Source organism: Trichosurus vulpecula, chromosome 5 (genome assembly GCF_011100635.1).
Source record: "Trichosurus vulpecula isolate mTriVul1 chromosome 5, mTriVul1.pri, whole genome shotgun sequence".
NCBI lineage: Eukaryota > Metazoa > Chordata > Mammalia > Diprotodontia > Phalangeridae > Trichosurus > Trichosurus vulpecula.
This window is the reverse complement of record NC_050577.1, coordinates 303,121,216-303,137,571: the sequence shown is the minus strand read 5'-3', so window position 1 is coordinate 303,137,571 and position 16,356 is coordinate 303,121,216. Positions and strand designations below refer to the sequence as shown.

Genomic DNA, 16,356 nt, shown 5'->3' with positions numbered 1-16,356 from the left:
TAGAATGTGGACCTGCAGAAAGAGGACATGTAGGTGGTGGTGATGCATCCAGGGCTCTGGAACTCTGTGGGGCCCCTTCTCCAGTCACAGGAGGGGTAGGAGAGGGGGGACAGCTCAAAAGCAATGCTGTCTGATTGTGGGATCCTTACAGAAGCCCCAAGGCTCTGTGGCAACCACTGGACTTCCTGGCCCTGAGCTCTCTCAGCTACAGGGATAGAGCCTGACCTGCCTCCTTTGGGGAGGAAGTCTCTCTCCACAGTGACTTGGCTTACCCAGCTCTAGCCCAGGTACAGCTCCCTCTGTGATTCCCCACCCTGAAAAGTACAGGGTAAAGTTTTCTGTTTATTCTCCAAAGAGCTGGTCTTAGGCACGAAGGGTCAATTATACTGATGTTTCATGTGACTCAGTGAGGGCCCCAAATTGTACGAGGGCACAGCCTGTGGTGGCCATTAGGACAGAGGCTGGAGGTCTGGGCCTCCCAGAAAGGCCTCAGAGCAGCCTGGAGAGGCAAGAGCCCCAGGGCTGGCCTGGCAGGTGCCAGGACCTTTTGAGCGAGGGCTTGGTGTGGCCTCCTGCCAGCAGTGGCTCGGCCGTCACCAGGGCATCACCATCAGTGGGTTCAGTGCCTAGAAACGAGACTTGTGCTGTGCCCTTAGTGGTGGCCTCATCCTCTGACCTGGCTGTTGGGGCTCTGTATGAGCAGGGCTTACTTGCTTCAGCACTGAGAGTGTTCATTCAGGCCCAGAGCAGCCCTGAGCACCTGCACCTTCTCAGCCTTATCTGTGGGGCACTGAGATGGAACAAGGTGGCAGCTCAGAGGTGCTCTCCCAGGGTGGGGGGATCCTCACTTTTCAGGGTCAGATGGCAATTCTGGCTCCCCTGAGGCCCAGCCTCATGCCCCTGCCTACCCCAGCCTGGTGCGGACTGGTACTTCCATGAAGCACCAGCAGGCTGTAAAGGTCTGGCTAGTTACTACTTCACCTGCAGAGTTTGAGGAAGAAAGATATAAAAAGAAAATGTTAGCGTGGAATGAAAGGAAGGAGCAGCCTTGGCTCAATCCACTTAGCATTGCAGGAGTTAAGATCTGTCAGATGTGGGAGGGGGGGTCCTTCCTGCCTACATCTCTGGCCCTCTGACCCCCAGAAAGTCCCTGGGAACTAAAAGAGGGAGGGAGTTAGCTCCCCTCTTTTCTCCTTTTCCTTCCAGCTTCACCTGCTTTGGGCAGGGCTGGGAGGAGCAGGGCCCATCCGGTCCCTGAGGCCTCCAGACCTTTTGACAGCTGCCTCTGTCTCTTAACCTGGCAGCTCATGCTCTGGGCAGCCCAAGGGCCCCCTCCTAGAGCTAGCTGACCCTTTCATGTTCTAGACAGGCCTTCTTTCTGGGCTTCTCATACCGCAGGGCCACCGTATGAAATTTGAGAGGCCTTTGGCCATCCTCAGAAGAGCGGTCAGATTAACTCCCCAGAGATTGAGCACCCAGCCCAAGCCCTTAGATGCTGCTTCTACAGGCCCTCCTGCCTTTCTCTTCCCTCCTGTTTTCTGTCTGCTGCACTCTCCTGGGGCCGGAATCCTTCCTTTCCGCCTGGAGATTGAGTTGCTGTGCTCAGGGTCAGGTGCAGAGGAAGCTGGGAAGGAAGGTCTGTGAGAAGCTCTTCCTCTGTCCACAGCCCAGGGCTGGGCCTTGAGGGGTACCTGCCAGGAAGCCATTCGGTGGGGTGTGCAAGCCGAGTCAGTACAAAGGAAACCAGGCCAGTCTGTGGCTGAGCTTCCCGGCGGCTCTGGCTGCCCCATGGCCTTGTTGAAAGGGACCCCCCTGGGCCAGGCATCCTGAAGCCTTGCTTCACCCTGCCCTGGTCTAAGCTGGGTCGCCAGCCTTGGCCGGCCTGCCGAGAAGCAGAGCAGTGGGTGGACCAGTCAGGCATGTCCCCTGACCACCCACTTCCAGTCTCCGCAGCTGCTCTGCATGCTGCTGGTCCCCAGCTTTGCACCTGCCGTCGTCTCTGTCTGCCCCCTCTCCCTCAGTGCCCTTAGAAATGTCATTTAGGGTTCTTTGAGGGATCAGGAAACGTTTTGTGTAGAAGGTGATGCCTGAGCTGGGTGGTGGAGTGACAGGTTTTGTGAGGCAGAGGTAAGCCTGGAGGACAGCTGGTGCAGAGGCCAGAGGAGGACAGGGGACCACAGAGTGGGGGAGAGGAGACAGGAAGCTGGAAAGATGGCAGGGGGCCAGGCTGTTAAGGGCTTTAAGAGCTGCAGATAACTGACTGTTCTGGGAACATGTGGTGGAAGAGGTCCAGACGCACCATGAGAAACCAGGAAAGGAAAAATCATTTGCAGCTGGGAGACTAGGGAAGGCTTCCCAGAGGAGGTGCCTGAAGGATTGTGGGTAAAATTTAATTAAGGCTCAGCAGCTCATTGGCTGGGTGAAGTGGGGTCGGCTGGGCCCTTGGGAGGGCATCAAGGACTGAGCGAGCCTGGATCTGGAGCGAGAACCATCCCAGGGTGCCGCTGGACGCCCCACTTGGCTAGGCATTTTGTTCAGTCACCACCCACGGGAACGTTGCTAACGCCATCCCCAGGTCCCCACCTTTCTGGTCTTGTGGGTGAAGATCCACAGGACAGATGAGCAAGCTCAAGGCCTCCTAAAGCAGCTTCTGCTTTCCTCCTGCACTCCCATTAAGCTTTCCAAATACATTCCTATCAAGCGTAGATACTCTGAAGGGCCTGGGGGGCAAGGTCACTTGGAAAGGCACAATGCTAGGCACTGAGGGTCTCATGCTGGGGACTGTCTTATTAAAGAGCTCCCATTCTCTAGATAAATAGGTGTTTTACATTTAATATGTAACTTTATATATAAGAATTTATATATACATATGTATGCATCTTTTCTAAGAGGTGGAAGGAAGAGGAGGAAGAACCTTCCAGGCCTGAGGCAAAGCTAGAGGCCAGAGGGGCAGTGAAGTGGCCTGGAAAGGTCACTTAAGAGTCAGATTGAGATGGGTTTGAATGTCACCCATGGGAGGCTGCACCTGATCCTAGGAAGTAGAGAAGAATACTGGAAGGATAGGAACTGGCTGTGTGGCTGCATGGGTTAACGAGTGCCCAAGTGAGGGTCCCCAGGCCCAGAGGTTGCCCCCAAGTTGTGGCAGAGTTGGGGTTTGAGCCTCCTGACACAGTGAGAGCCCCACCTGGGGGGGTGAGGGGTGGAGAGAAGAGTGGCTTTAGCCTGATGGAGGTGTGTGCAGGAGACCTGGAGGGAGAGGGCAAGCCTGGAGATCTGGGTTCGAGTCATAGCACAGGGGTGACAGTTGGAGCTTGCTGAGGGCTGAGAAAAGCTGGGAGAACCCTCCAGTGTGGAGGGCAAGAAGAGACATAAAACCTCGCGAGGAAGCAAATGAGGGAGAGGTAGGTTAGAAAGGTGGGCAGAGCTGTCATGGAGAAGCCAGGGAGGGGGATATGAGCCAAGGTCAGCTGGGGGACCTTGATGGGCTCAAGCAAGTTGTGAGGGCCTTCCCAGGCCAGAGGAATATCCTCAGTAGCCCCTGCCCTTCCAGGGCAAGCCGAGGCTGGCCTATCAGAGCTCATGGTGTCCTGAGTTGGGGGGTTGGGGGTGGGGATGTCACAACACAGCTTTGCCCTTTCCACCACAGTGATGCAGAGCCTCTGGTGATCCATAAGCTGCCCATGTCAGAGAAGGGAGTGCCCAGTGCCTCGCAGCCCTCCTTGGAGCCCCTGAGCCCAGCTGCGGCGGCCTCTGCAGCCACGCCCACAGCAGCCACCACGGCTGTGCCCACCGTTGCCACCACGGCCATCCTCACGGCAGCCACCACCACTGTACTCACAGCTACTCTCTCTGTGGCTGCTACCACAGTGGCTACCACATCTGCCCTGGAAACAGTGATGAAAGACAGGTGAGCTGGGGAAGCCGTGAGCAAGGGATGGTGGGCTTGCTCCTGCTTGCTTGGGCTTACAGAGGTTCTCTGTGGACGTGGGGGCGGTGGGTGCCAGGGACAGGCTGCTGCCAGTGGCATACAGGGAGGGGTGAGGCCCAAGGCCTCCCACCAGCCTGGTGGCCTCGCTTCCCTTCCCTCATAAGCCGTCCACACTTCTGTTGGTTTGCTCTTTTTTTCTGTCTGACCTCTATTGTTGGGACCCTGGGAACGGCACCGGTGATGCACAACTGGCCTTGCCCTGCCTGGTGGCTCATCCATGCCTGGTGTGAATTTGGGAGGGTAGGCAGAATCCTCCCACCATGGCTGGCCATCACTCCTGTGGGGGCGACCCTATGGAGAGGCAGCCTGGGAGGTTTGCAGTCTAAAGGGTTCCCCTTCTCCCCCCACCCCCACCTTATAGGAAAGAGGAGGCGCCACCTTCTCCTGAAGCCACATTAAATGGCCCTGCTTGATGCTGCTGCCTCCCTCAGGCCACGTCTCCTGGAGGCCCGGCTGCTTCCACTTAGGCAAGAGAACTACCTGGTGATGCAAATGGTCTGGTTTTTTATTTTAATTTTATTTTTTAATAAATGCTGCATTGGTAAAGCTGGTGGTCAGGACCAGTCACACAACGGCCACAACCAAACCCTTTCTTAGCAAACGTGGGGAAGGACATTTGCATTGTCTCATGTAGCACGGGAGGTGCCTGGGCCAGAGCAAGACTTCAGCCTGCTTTCTCTCCCTGCTGCCCACCACCCTCGGCCCGCCTCAGGCCTGCCCCCGAATGTTGACCTGTTCTCTGAGTGTCTCCTCTCCTGTGGCCGGTGTGGGCAGCAGCAGGGGGGCCATGGCCACGAGCCGGGTCACCAGCACACACGCTGCCCCGGATAGCAATAAAGCCTTATCGGACAGAAGGAGCCCGAGCTTGCCGGGGTGGGGGGACGGGAGGGAGGAAAGTAGACACCGAGGGCCCCCTCTGGACACTGGCCACCTGCCCGATGCTCACCGGCCTACAGAGGACTGAGACCGACCGCCTCAGGAACAGGGGATCTCCGCAGCCCCAGGGGAGCAGGCGCGCACAGGCCACAGCCAGCCCTGGACCTTGTGGACTTTCAGACAGAGCCAGTGGGGAACCTGGCCTCTTGTTTTTCATGATTTTTAATGGAAGCAGGAACAGCCACATTTTTGCACTTTGTATCAGCAACAGCATTGGAGCCCAAGATCTGGACTCTTCCCTTGCCCCAGCCTTCGTTCCCCCCATCCCACCCCTGCCTCCTGGCAGACTGTGTCCAAGCAGGGCTCCCTGGCTCCGGCCTCAGAAGCCGAGGCCCTCGGCAATGAAGACCCTAAGGCCTGGGGCTGGGTCAGAACTAGCAGGGCAGGCCACAAAATCCCCAAAGGTCTCAGGCTGAAACTAAGAAGATGAAACCTCAAAGGATATAAATGTAAAGTGTAGGCCTGCTGGGAGGGCGCTGCAGTGTGGGGGTCAAGGGGGCTGCAAGCTCGCTCTGTCACCAGCATGACCCAGCAGCCAGGCAAGCTGACCCAGTCCCAGGGTACATTGAGAGAGGGGGCCCCCAGAGCCAGGAAGGGGCTGTCCAGCTCCCCTCGGACTTGCCTAGGCCCTATCTGGCACCTGGCGTTTGGTTCTGAGTTTGCAGTTTAAGAGATCTGTTGATGAGCTGGAGAGGCCAGAGCCAGGGAGCTAGAAAGCTAATGGGCCCAGAAATCAGGCCAGAAGGGAAGAGGACAGACCTGGGGATGCCCGCTTAGAGAAGGGAAGCGAGGAATGGAATTAGACACGTGGACCGAGGGGGAAGCAGCAGGAGCAGTAAGAGAAAGGTCAGGAAGGCAGATTTGGGCTGAGAGGGCCTCGTGAGGTACTGAGCTCCCTGTCACTGGGAGGGTGCCCTTAATCAGGAGGGATGCTGTAGGTTCAGGAGATGATCGACCAGCTGCAGGAGATGGCCCCGGGAGTCCCGAGAATCTGTTCCCTTCCCCCCCCACACCCCAAAGGCCTCAACTATGGTCTTAGTGCACTTCACAGTGGAGCTTAGTTCTCCCTCAGCTGGCCTGGGGAGGGGGGAAGAGTGTTGAGACTTGAGACAGAGGGCTGAGCTTCCTGGAGATCACTCCTGTTGACTCGAGTTGCCCTGGTTCCCAGGTTAGGGAGATGGGTCCTGTTCCCTGCTAGCTGCTGTGGGGAGGAGGGCAGGGAATGCCTGGCCGCAGCAAGATATAAGGATGGGCCCTTCTCACCTGTACCCAGCAGCTGCTTGGGCTCGGCAGGCTGGCCTGGGTCCCCCACCCTACCCCCATGCCTTCTTTGACTCCTGCTGGTGTCCAGCTAGCTGGGTGCCCGGCCTCCAGTGCCAGTGTGATGCCCGTTGTGACTGCCCAGCCCTCTCAGACAGTCCCTGGCCACAGCCAGAATTGGGGCAGTGGGAGCCAGGTTCTAACCTCTTCATACAGAATGTTTGTCTGTTCCCTCCTTGGTCTTTGATTTGCTGACTTTAGGTGATATCTTTAAAATCATGGTAAACATATCAAATGTACACTTTGAAATGGCCTCTGAGTATAAATTGTTTCGTGCTTCTGCTTGACCGAGGGGCGGGTGGGTCCCTCTTGCTGGGGCCAGGTCCCATTAAGGTGGGGAGGGGCTGTTGCTGTGGATAGGCCTCCAGGAGTGAAATGAGGTTTTTCTGGACTTTTCTGGGGAGAGTTGTCTGGGAGAGGGAAGCATCCAGAAAGATCCCGGCCTACCCCCCCAGGCCCAGGGACTGGCCGGGCAGACACCCCTCTGGGCTAGCAAACATCCTAGAGCTCCAGGGGCCTATCCCCAAGGGAGCAGTTGTTACTCCCTTCTTCCAACCCACCCTCCACCCCCCACAGGACTCTGGGCCTGCTTCCTCTGTCAACCTTTAGGTCTGTCTGGCTCCTCCCTGGGTGGGCTCATCTCTGAGAGGGCACCTGGTTCCCTTGCCAGGGGATGAGGGTCTGGAGGAACAAAGGACCCGTTCCCAGGTGGCCATCCTTCTAGGGTACTAAGACGGCGCTTTGCACCCCCTGATGCCTCTCCCCTTAGGTCCTCTGCCACCCCCCGCAAGGCACAAGGCTGCTTAGATGCTGCCTTCTTTCTCCTGCAACCTGCCCATCCCACAAGCCTGATACCATGCTACCATGATAGCCACCTGACCTAGCCTGGCATTCAAAACCTTCCTGCCTACCTTTCCTTCTCTGCATAATCCCTGTTCCAACCACCGGTGTCAGGATCTCAAGCCCCTCCCTGATACCCGCCCAGGGTTGGGGTTCCCAACTGGGTTACAGATGCATTGCTTTTCGGAGCCTTTCTAGTCTCCCAGCCATGTGTGAGCCCCTCCAAAGCAAGGTTTCCTTGTGAACAAATGGCCTTTTCATTGGACTGAATTAGAGCCTTGGTTGGGGCACTTTCTAAAGGACTTTGGAGGTTTTCAACCTGCCTGCCTCTGGCTGGGGATGAGCTGATGACCTAAGCCCGGCATGATGGGCCTCGCCCATGGCCTCCCCTCACAAGGAAGCAGGAGCTCCCTGCAGGCCCTGCCCCTCCACAAGCCCCTAGGCCCAGCCAAGGGGGAGGAGAGCTCGGAGAGCAGGAAGGCTCCTTTTTTATTAAATTCCATTAGTTCTCTTTATATAATCCTTTGTTCTAGACACAATACATGGGAGTGGGGCCACCTGGGGCCAGACACATTTACAGAGACCGGGGGCGAACAGAATCTACACGAGTGACAGTGGCCACAGGCCTGCCACAGGGTCAGGCTATTTACAATACCCACTTCAAGGACTTAGGTGACCATCACCCCTCACCCCGGGGCATCTGACTGGGGGAACTGTACCATGGCTGTCTCCATAGGCAGGGGCCCCTCAGTCCTGACACCATCAATAAATTACAGTCAGGGAGGGAAGATAGGCCAGCCCTGGGGCAGAGAGAGGCCACACTGACCAATGGACCTGCCCTGGAGAGGGCAAAGACTGACCACTGGGCTTTCCTTGAGAGAGGGCAGAGAGACAGACTTGGGGCCCCACGGCCCAGCACATTCCAGCTTCAGGTCTTTGGGAGGGGGTTGGAGGTGGGGGGGTGTAACTCACTGAGTAGGCCCTACCCCAGGGCAAGGGTCAGGACATGATGGGGACCAACGACCCCCAGAATTTCTGTACAAAGTCAAGTGCTGAGGCTGGGGGTGGGTGGGGAAACGCCCTGTGGGGCCCCCCACCCTGGTGCAGAATCCCAATACTGTCGGATGCCCCAGGAGGTCAGGGCCTGTAAACAAAGGGCAGACTGGATGGCCCTGCTCCCCTGGGCCCCCATAGTGGTTTGTAACGACTGGAAGCTCAAGTCCAACCCTGGAGGGCCTGGGGCTGGGCCTGGCGGGCCAGGAGCTCCAGGGTCCCGGCTGGCTCAGGCATCTGACAGGCAGCTCTGGAGCCGATCCACCCACTGCTGGGCCAAGTGGACGTCCTGGGCACAGAAGTTGTAAACCCGCCTGGTGGTCTTCACCTGGGTGGGGATGGTCATGCTGGGTTAGACCCTGCCCACCCCAAGCACCTCCCCCACAGCGGGCAGAGCCCCAGCCCTGCCCCCATCAGCACCTCCCACCCACAAGCCTGGGCCATACATCAAAGAAGGCCTTCTCATCCACGGTCTTGGGGGCACCCATGGTTGGGGTTCCGGGAGTGACAGACTCCACTTCGGCCAGGTCGATGACCCCTTTGCACTCAGTGTCCACCCGGTGATCATAGTAGCGCAGCTGGGGAAGGACAGGCAGATAAAGCAGATGGCTGGCTGGTTCTGTGGGCACCCCACCCCCTGCCCACCTGGCCACTCCCCACTCCCCTTCCACCCTTGCCTGGTGCTTTGTCTTGTCCAGCACGAACCACCGGGCCTTCCACGGCTTCATGAAGGCTCCCTTCTTGTAGAGGGTGCCCTCATAGGACCTGTACCCACAGAGGGAAGAGCTCATGACCCCCCTGTGCAGAGCCCAGGGAGGACCAGTGCTAGGGGCAGAGGGGTGTGCCTGTGTGAGCAGGGGCCCATCCCGGCCCTCAGAGCAGGCCCACTGCACAGATGAGAGCAGCCCAGGCAGAGGACGGCATCTCCCTGGAGGGATGGGGGGGCCAGCCTTACAGAAGGACCCAGGGAGAGGGCCAGGCAAACTTTGAAGTGGAACCAATCTAGGCCCTCCCAGGGGTTGGTAAAGTAGGGTGTGAATGTGTCCCTTAGAATAGTGTCCAAAGCAGAATAAGCCCTGGGGTCTCCCCAACCTCTTGACCTGGAGCCCTTTCTCCTTAAAGGCCTTGAGCCCAGAGGGAAATGAAGGGTCGGCTAATGGGCATGGCTGGAGACTGCGTCTGGGAGCCCTGGGAGCCTGGCGTGTCCAAACTCTCCCTGGGATCTGCTCAGGACTTCCAACTGGTCTAAAGAGCCTGCACTCCATGCAGAGGTGGCTCTCATCCTGCCCCAGGCCTCCCCTCCACACTCACCTGTTCTCACTCTCAGCAGTCTGGAACTGGCTGTACAACGTGCTGGTACTTCGGCGGGCGGCCTGCCGGCCACTGGAGGGGGTGGAGCTGCTGCTCTGGTCACTGTCCAGGCTGAGGCTGAGCGTGGAGCCCACAGGCCCCTCCTGCAAGTAAACCCCGAGGGAGCGCCGGTGATGGGAAACACTAGACATCAGCAAGGAGCTAGGTGTGCTCTGGGGGCAGGAGAGAGAGCAGGCCTCAGCAGAGCCGCAGCCACACTCCCCTCCCCTCTCCTCCCTCCGGCTTCTCCCCATACCCGCCCATCCTGGCGGGTCTCACTGCGCTGGGCAGCCTTCACCCGGTCCCATGTGTCCTTCCAGCGCTCCGAGGGCCGGCCTAGCTCTGCCTCCAGTCGCTGGAGCTCCTAGGAATAAAGAGATCTTAGTTGGGGGTTTTCTGGAGGAAGGCTCAGGGCCAGGATGGCAGAGGGAACACCAAGACCAGGGTCAGGGCACCCCATCCCCCCACCGGCATTAGGATGACCCTTCTGAGCCCCAAGCTTCCCTCCATGTCTGCTCTACAGCTGGTGCTGCCCTGGAGGGCCCGGATGGACCAGGCTGACTGTGAGGTGCATGCAAGCTCCCATGACCCTCCTCTCCAGGCTGAGCCCAACGGAAGACCCTTCACCTTCCTGCTCAATCCCCACCATGACACGTCTGATGCTGCTTAGGCTGCAAACACCCTCATCTGGCCTCGGGCAGCATCGTCAGGTCATCTCTTTGGAGCTCCGAGGAAGCGAGCATCCCTCCTGCTAATGTGGGAGTGTATATGGGGGGTATGTGTGTGTGGCACATGTGTATGTGTGTGTGGTATGTGTGGGACGTGTGATTTGCATGTGAATGTGGTATGTGTGGGGCATGCGGGGTTGGCTAAGGGATAAAAGGACACACGGCCCTTGTGAGCTAAGCACACACAAAGGACTCGATGGCCACAGGCAGCAGCCTAGGCCTCGATCGCTGCAGCTTTTAGGGAGACATTGGTGGCTTAAGTTTTGAATCCCAACTCTCCACCAAATGGCACGTTGTTCCCCAGCTGACAGATGCTCAAAGGATATGAACAGGCAGTTTTCAGATGAAGAAATCAAAGCTATCTACAGTCACATGAAAAAAAGCAAATTAAAACCACTCTGAGGTCCCAAAAAGGAAACTGGTAGATGTTGGAGGGGATTTGGAAAAGCAGGAACACTGATGCATTGTTGGTGGAGTTGTGAACTGATCCAACCATTCTGGAGCAATCTGGAGCTATGTCCAAAGGGCTATAAAACTGCATGGCCTTTGATCCCGCAATACCACCACTAGGTCTGTATCCCAAAGAGATCAAAGAAAAGGGAAATACCTATTTGTATTTACAGCAGCTCTTTGTGGTGGCAAAGAACTGGAAATTGAGGGGACGCGCATCCACTGGGGAACGGCTGAACAAGCTGTGGTGTATGAATGTGAGGGAATAACACTGTGCTATAAGGGCCAATGAGCAGGATGCTCTCAGAAAAACCTGGAAGACCTACATGAACTGGTGCTGAGGGAAGTGAGCAGAACCAGGAGGACGCCGCACACGGTAACAGCCGCCCCAAGGATGGCTCAACTCTTCTCAGCACTACACGACTCCAGACAATTCTGACCGGCCCCTGATGACCACCGGGCCTCCAGACACAGAGGGAGTGGGGTCTGAGTGCACACTGAAGCGGGCTTTCTCACTTTATGTTCCTTGCTTTTTTTTGGCAACGTGGCTAACGGGGCAATGTTTTGTGTGACTCCACATGCATGATGGCTGCCATACTGCTTGCCTTCTCAAGGGGTGGCGGAGGGGCTGAAACTCTGACAATATATATTAAAAAGTTTTAGTTAGGTATTTAGACACAGAGGGAATGTGCCAAGAGCTGGATAAATACGGACTTTCTGCGTACAAGGCCCAGCCAGGCAGGCCTTGGTCTGGCCAGGAGGTCGGACTGAGTCCCCAGAGGTAGAAGGTACCAAGAAAAGCAAGACTGTGGGTGCCAGCATGAAGAGAAGCCAAGGCAGAGGGCTATCTGTCCTCAGCCCTGGACACCCCAGATCAAGGGGAGGCCAAGCCGAGGGCTGTCTCCTTGGAGAGGGCTTAGCTTTGCTCTACTTGGCCCTGAGGGCAGAGCCAGGAGGAAGGGGCTGAGGCCCAAGCTGGCTGGCTGGCAGCGGAACAGGCAGCCTCAGGGGTACTGGTATAGCTGACGACCAGCTGTCAAGAGACACTAGCTCCAGGAGGCTGGATGAATGGTCTCAGAGAACCCATCCGACCAGGAAGACTTTCTACGTGGACTGGACCATGGAAGGAAGTATTACCAAGGGACACTGGAAAGAGGCTGGTACCAGATGCCAGGCAGAGAGGGGGGCAGTGGGGAGCCATTGAGGAGTTGTGGGCAGATAGACATGGACGGGGCCATACATAGAGCAGCTCATTCTGGAGAGAGGGGAGTGAAATCACTACTGGTATTTCTTTAATTCAAATCTCAGCTCATTGCCACTGGGGCCCAGAGAAGCCCAGGGCCTTGCCTGGGGACACACAGCAGACCAGAGATGCAGCCTTCGGTTCATCCCCCTTCCTCCAGCGCTTTAGGGAGAGAGGACAGCTGGTGCCAGGAGAAGGGGGACGGATGGCAGGCAGAGCTCCAGCTGGCAGACTGAGCCCCGGGAAGCTGTCCTCATTATAGGCCTCAGTGGTACAGGACATTCCTGACTTACAGATGGAGTGGGGGCCAAGGAAATCACTGGCTGTTTGGAAAATGGAACACGTGTTCCCCTCTAAACTCACACACAGGGTAGAGCTTTCCATCCTTGGGGATGGGCCCAAGGGAGCGGAGCTGCAGGTGGGATGGAGAAGGCTGTGGAGACAGGAGGGCCAGTGTGGGTGGGGGGCTGGTGGATAGCCCAAGCAGGCACACCCCGGCCCCTTCTCTGAGGAATCGAGTGGGGGCAGACCACAGGGAGGGGGTTACTCCCGCACTGACCCTCAGCCTCGGCAGACAGGAGCCCTGGCGTGCCCAGGCCCAGCCCTTGGCTCATTCCTCTGTGCCCTTCACACAGGGGTGGCTCTGTCCAGCTCCTCCCCACCCCATACAGAGGTGACCACCTTGCCTTAGGGCAAGAAGGAGGCTGCCACTGGCCTGAAGGCTCACCACCAGCAGGCTGCTCACTCAGTGACCAGGGTGACCCAGCTAAGTTCTCTGGCTCCCAGGCTGCCCCAATTGGGCCGGGGAGGCGAAGGCCCAGCCATGGGCACCGAGAGTCAAGGCCCCGCATCCAGCCGGGCTAAAAGCCTGGGCCCTCATGGCCGCTGTACGCTTAACCCTGGGTCTCAGGACTTCCTTCCCTTGCCTCTGCCTGCGCCCTCACCCCTTCCTTCACCCAAAAAGCCCAGGCCGTCACCCCGAGCTTCAGTCTTCTCCCCCGTCCCCCCAAGCCGTCCCTCATTGGCCTCTGGGGCCCTGCTGCCTCACCCTGGGTCTTTCTCTCTGCCTAGGTAACTCCTCCCTCTGATCCCTGGAGCACGGCCCTCCCTTTCACTTCACCCTGACTGACCATCCCTTAAATCACCTTCTGATCTCTTCCCCCCATACACAGATGCTCACCTCTCCCACACAGTCACAGACTCTCAGTGCCCAAGGGGCCTCAGAGGGCACGGGCACTGCCCACCTGAGAATGTCAGTGTCCCACTGGTACCTGAGCAAGACGTGTCTCTGTCTCGGGCCCTGTCTCTCCCCCTTCCTCTCTATCCCTGCCCCTCCCCACACTCACCAACATGCTAACACACACACAACCACACACACGTACACACTAACAGGTGCAGACACTAACACTGATGCACATGCTACCACACACACACACATGCTCGCACACATTCGCTCTCTCTCCCCCTCCCCTCAGGAAGCAGCCCACTCCTCTTTCAGACAGCTCATTATTAGGGAGTGCCCTTGCAAGCGAGCAGAACAAGGGGAATCCCCCTCCTGTGATGATGCCAGCCCTCCCCCAGGCCCCATGGGAACACGCTGCAGCTGTTCAACATCCTTCTCAGGCACCAGAGCTCAACGGGGCCTGACTGAGGAAGGGAGGCCAAAGGGACTCTCACCTCCTTAGTCCTGGGTGCTCACAGCCACCCACGACTTCTGGGCTGACTTCATCTTGTCAAATGATATGGAGCTTGGGTCCACTAACACCTCTTGCTCTTCTTTCCAAAGAACTCCCTTCTAGCCCCCATGCCATCATGACTTGTCTGGCTGAATGACCATGCCCTCTGTACCTTTAGCCAAATCCCTGGGCCTTCAGAACCCGCAGACCGCCACTGACCACACGGCGGTGACACCACAGCCGTGCTGCGTGTGGATTCAAGTGAGGTAGATGGCTGGAAAGCTGCAGGATTCACTGGTCCTCCTGCCTGTCTCCAAGTGCTCCCCTCAATGCTTCCCTGGTCCTCACATCCTAGACTCCATGTGGAGCCCATGCCCAGCAGCCAGGTGCTGAGGGGCAAGCTCCAGAGATGCCCTCTCCCCCAACACTCCCAGCGTGCCCTCCAGGCCCCATGGACTGGGCTCAGAACCCGAGGATTCTGGCCTGACTCAGGCACTCCTGAAACCCTCTGGGCCTTAATCTCCTCATTGGTAAAATGAGGAGAATGGTAAGAAGGCTCTGCCTGATAGGGTGGTCTATGGAGATCCCTTGGCTCTCTACGATACAAGTCACCACTACGGCGGCTGCTACCGCCACCATTACGGACCATTGTTAGGGCTCATCTGGGCTGGGGGCTCGACCACACGCAGGCAGGATCAGGGCTCCATGGCGAGCCCTCCCTTCTGCCCCACAAGGACGTCCTTGGCTTTCCTCACTAGCTCATGGCGCATGAGCTGGCCTACCATGGCTCTCTCAGGCCCGGGCCGCTGCCCTCGGTCCCTGTCTCCTCAAGCTGGTCCGTGCAGCCTGGGCAGCCTTGGCTCTCTTTAGAAGAATTCCATTCTTGAGAACGTCCCACCCCTCTGGGGCTCACCCCGGCAGAGGGGATCTTAGCGAGCCCTTCTCTGACCCCCCAAACAAAAGGGACGAGCCCAGATGCCCGGGCTGCCAACCCGCCTCTCCCACGATGGCCTTCGTGAGGCCAGCCCTCCTGAACACTGCACCCCCTTCTCCCGGCCTTCCTCCTTCTCAGCCTCCTCATTCCACTGCTCCTTCCTGGCTACCCTGCTGCCCCCCTCCCCTCACAGGCCCAGCCTGGACCAGCATCCATCTCAGGGCTCATCTGTCCCCCCACCTACCCATCGGGCCCAGGTTTCTCCCAGACACCTCTAAGGGCTGACTTGAGATGCTCCTCTGTCTCCCACCTGCCTTGGACCTGATCCGCCACCAAGTCCCCCTCCCCATCCTCACACGTGGCCACTTCCTCCCCCTAAGGCAGCCAGTGCTGTGGCTCAGGACTCGATCATCTGTCCCCTGGGACTATGACGGATCCTTCCCTGGGTTTCCCTCCTCCCCCTTCCTCCCCTGACCTCTCCTCCCATCTTCTTCACTCCTCCCTTCACTCTCCTTATTCACAGACTCATGACTCTTTGGAGACACCCTGGCATCTAATGGCTACGTCCTCCGGGCCTTTTTCCTGGACCCCAAGCCCCTCCATGATGTGATGCCATCCCCCCCTTCCACTGTCACCCAGCCCTTAAGTATTCCCCTCACTGGTAGTCCCTGCAGGATTCCTACCCACCCTTCACAGCACAGGCCCAGAGCACTCCCCCTGACCGCTGGCTGACCGCAGGTAGCCTGAGCAGCACAGACAGGAGGGCTATGGGGAAGGCCTTGGGGGGGCTGGCGCTCAGAGCTCACCTCCAGCAGGCGTGATATAGCATCAGGTTGGGCCCTCAAGCGGCTGTCGTAGCACGGCCAGATGACCCGACGCCTGCTCTGGGGCGCGCTGCCATCGGGCCGCTCCTCCTCCAAGGGCTCGGGGGGACCCTGGGCTAGCTCCCAGTCATAGGGGGGCCCCTCGGCCAGCGTCTCCCGGGTATAGAAATCCCACACTTTCAGGTTGGACACGTTGCTGTAGGGACGCAGCACCTGAGGAGAAGGAGGAGGGGCCGTTGTCCCAGTCTGGGTCCCTGGCCCTTGGCCGCCTGCTCAAGCCCCTCGACCCCTCACCTCTGTGTCTTCGGGGGCATACATGTAGTTGTAGAACACAGGCGTCTTCTTGCTCAGCCTCTCTACATACTCCCACACAGATTTGCACGCCTGCTGGCTCTTCCTCTCGCCCTTCTCCTCATACAGCAGGCCTAGAGGAAGCAGAGGAGGAGGGAGCTCAGCCCCCCCCATGTGGCCCCCGCCCTGGCTCTGCCCCCACCCTGGCTCTGCCCCCCCCACAGCATGCCCCCCCACCCCCCATCCCTCTGTAGCCACCCCCCCCGCACCCAGCTCGATGCGCTCGTAGTCCGAGTCCAAGAGGAAGGTGCGGAAGCGGTGAGACACATGGTGGTAGCTGAGGAACTTGAGGTAGAACTGGCTGAACTCAAACTCCATGGGGAACTGCAAGTGCACCTGGTGGGCAGGGCAGAGGAGGGGTCATAGGCGGGGTCACCCCACCCCCCACAGCCCCACTAGACAGGTCTGGTCCAGCCTCCTTGCTCTTGTCTCCATAGGTCACCCTACCTGGTGCACACAGTCTAAAAACTGTAGGAAGATGGGGGCGAAGCCACTGCTCTGTCCCGCCAGCGTGTGGGCCCCCCGGTGCGTGAAGCGATGTCCGAAAGACAGCCACTCCTTCTCCACCAGGAGCCGGAATCCCTCCAGAGTGCGGTAGTAAGGGTCCGAGAGCAGCTGCACTAAGGATACCACCTACCCCCCGTCCCGTATCAGTGTGTCAGG

At 58.3% G+C, this 16,356-nt stretch overlaps 2 protein-coding genes across 11 annotated transcripts in view; one reads left to right on the top strand and one right to left on the bottom strand.

Annotated features, from left to right (window-relative positions):
- PPP6R2 (protein phosphatase 6 regulatory subunit 2) overlaps positions 1–6,497 on the top strand; it is a 127,620-nt gene extending 121,123 nt beyond the window's left edge. For all 7 annotated transcript variants that reach the window (XM_036758844.1, XM_036758848.1, XM_036758842.1 and 4 more), the window contains 2 exons: positions 3,647–3,907; positions 4,350–6,497. In XM_036758844.1, the coding sequence (XP_036614739.1) occupies positions 3,647–3,907; positions 4,350–4,401 (313 nt within the window). In that variant the 3' untranslated portion in view covers positions 4,402–6,497. The remainder of the gene's footprint in view (positions 1–3,646; positions 3,908–4,349) is intronic.
- Positions 6,498–7,549: 1,052 nt separating this feature from the next.
- SBF1 (SET binding factor 1) overlaps positions 7,550–16,356 on the bottom strand; it is a 44,746-nt gene continuing 35,939 nt past the window's right edge. For all 4 annotated transcript variants that reach the window (XM_036759491.1, XM_036759493.1, XM_036759492.1 and 1 more), the window contains 9 exons: positions 16,141–16,326; positions 15,903–16,029; positions 15,637–15,767; positions 15,325–15,555; positions 9,744–9,851; positions 9,449–9,660; positions 8,815–8,902; positions 8,584–8,715; positions 7,550–8,465 (listed from right to left, as the gene is read on the bottom strand). In XM_036759491.1, coding sequence (XP_036615386.1) covers positions 8,367–8,465; positions 8,584–8,715; positions 8,815–8,902; positions 9,449–9,660; positions 9,744–9,851; positions 15,325–15,555; positions 15,637–15,767; positions 15,903–16,029; positions 16,141–16,326 — 1,314 coding nt within the window. In that variant the 3' untranslated portion in view covers positions 7,550–8,366. The remainder of the gene's footprint in view (positions 8,466–8,583; positions 8,716–8,814; positions 8,903–9,448; positions 9,661–9,743; positions 9,852–15,324; positions 15,556–15,636; positions 15,768–15,902; positions 16,030–16,140; positions 16,327–16,356) is intronic.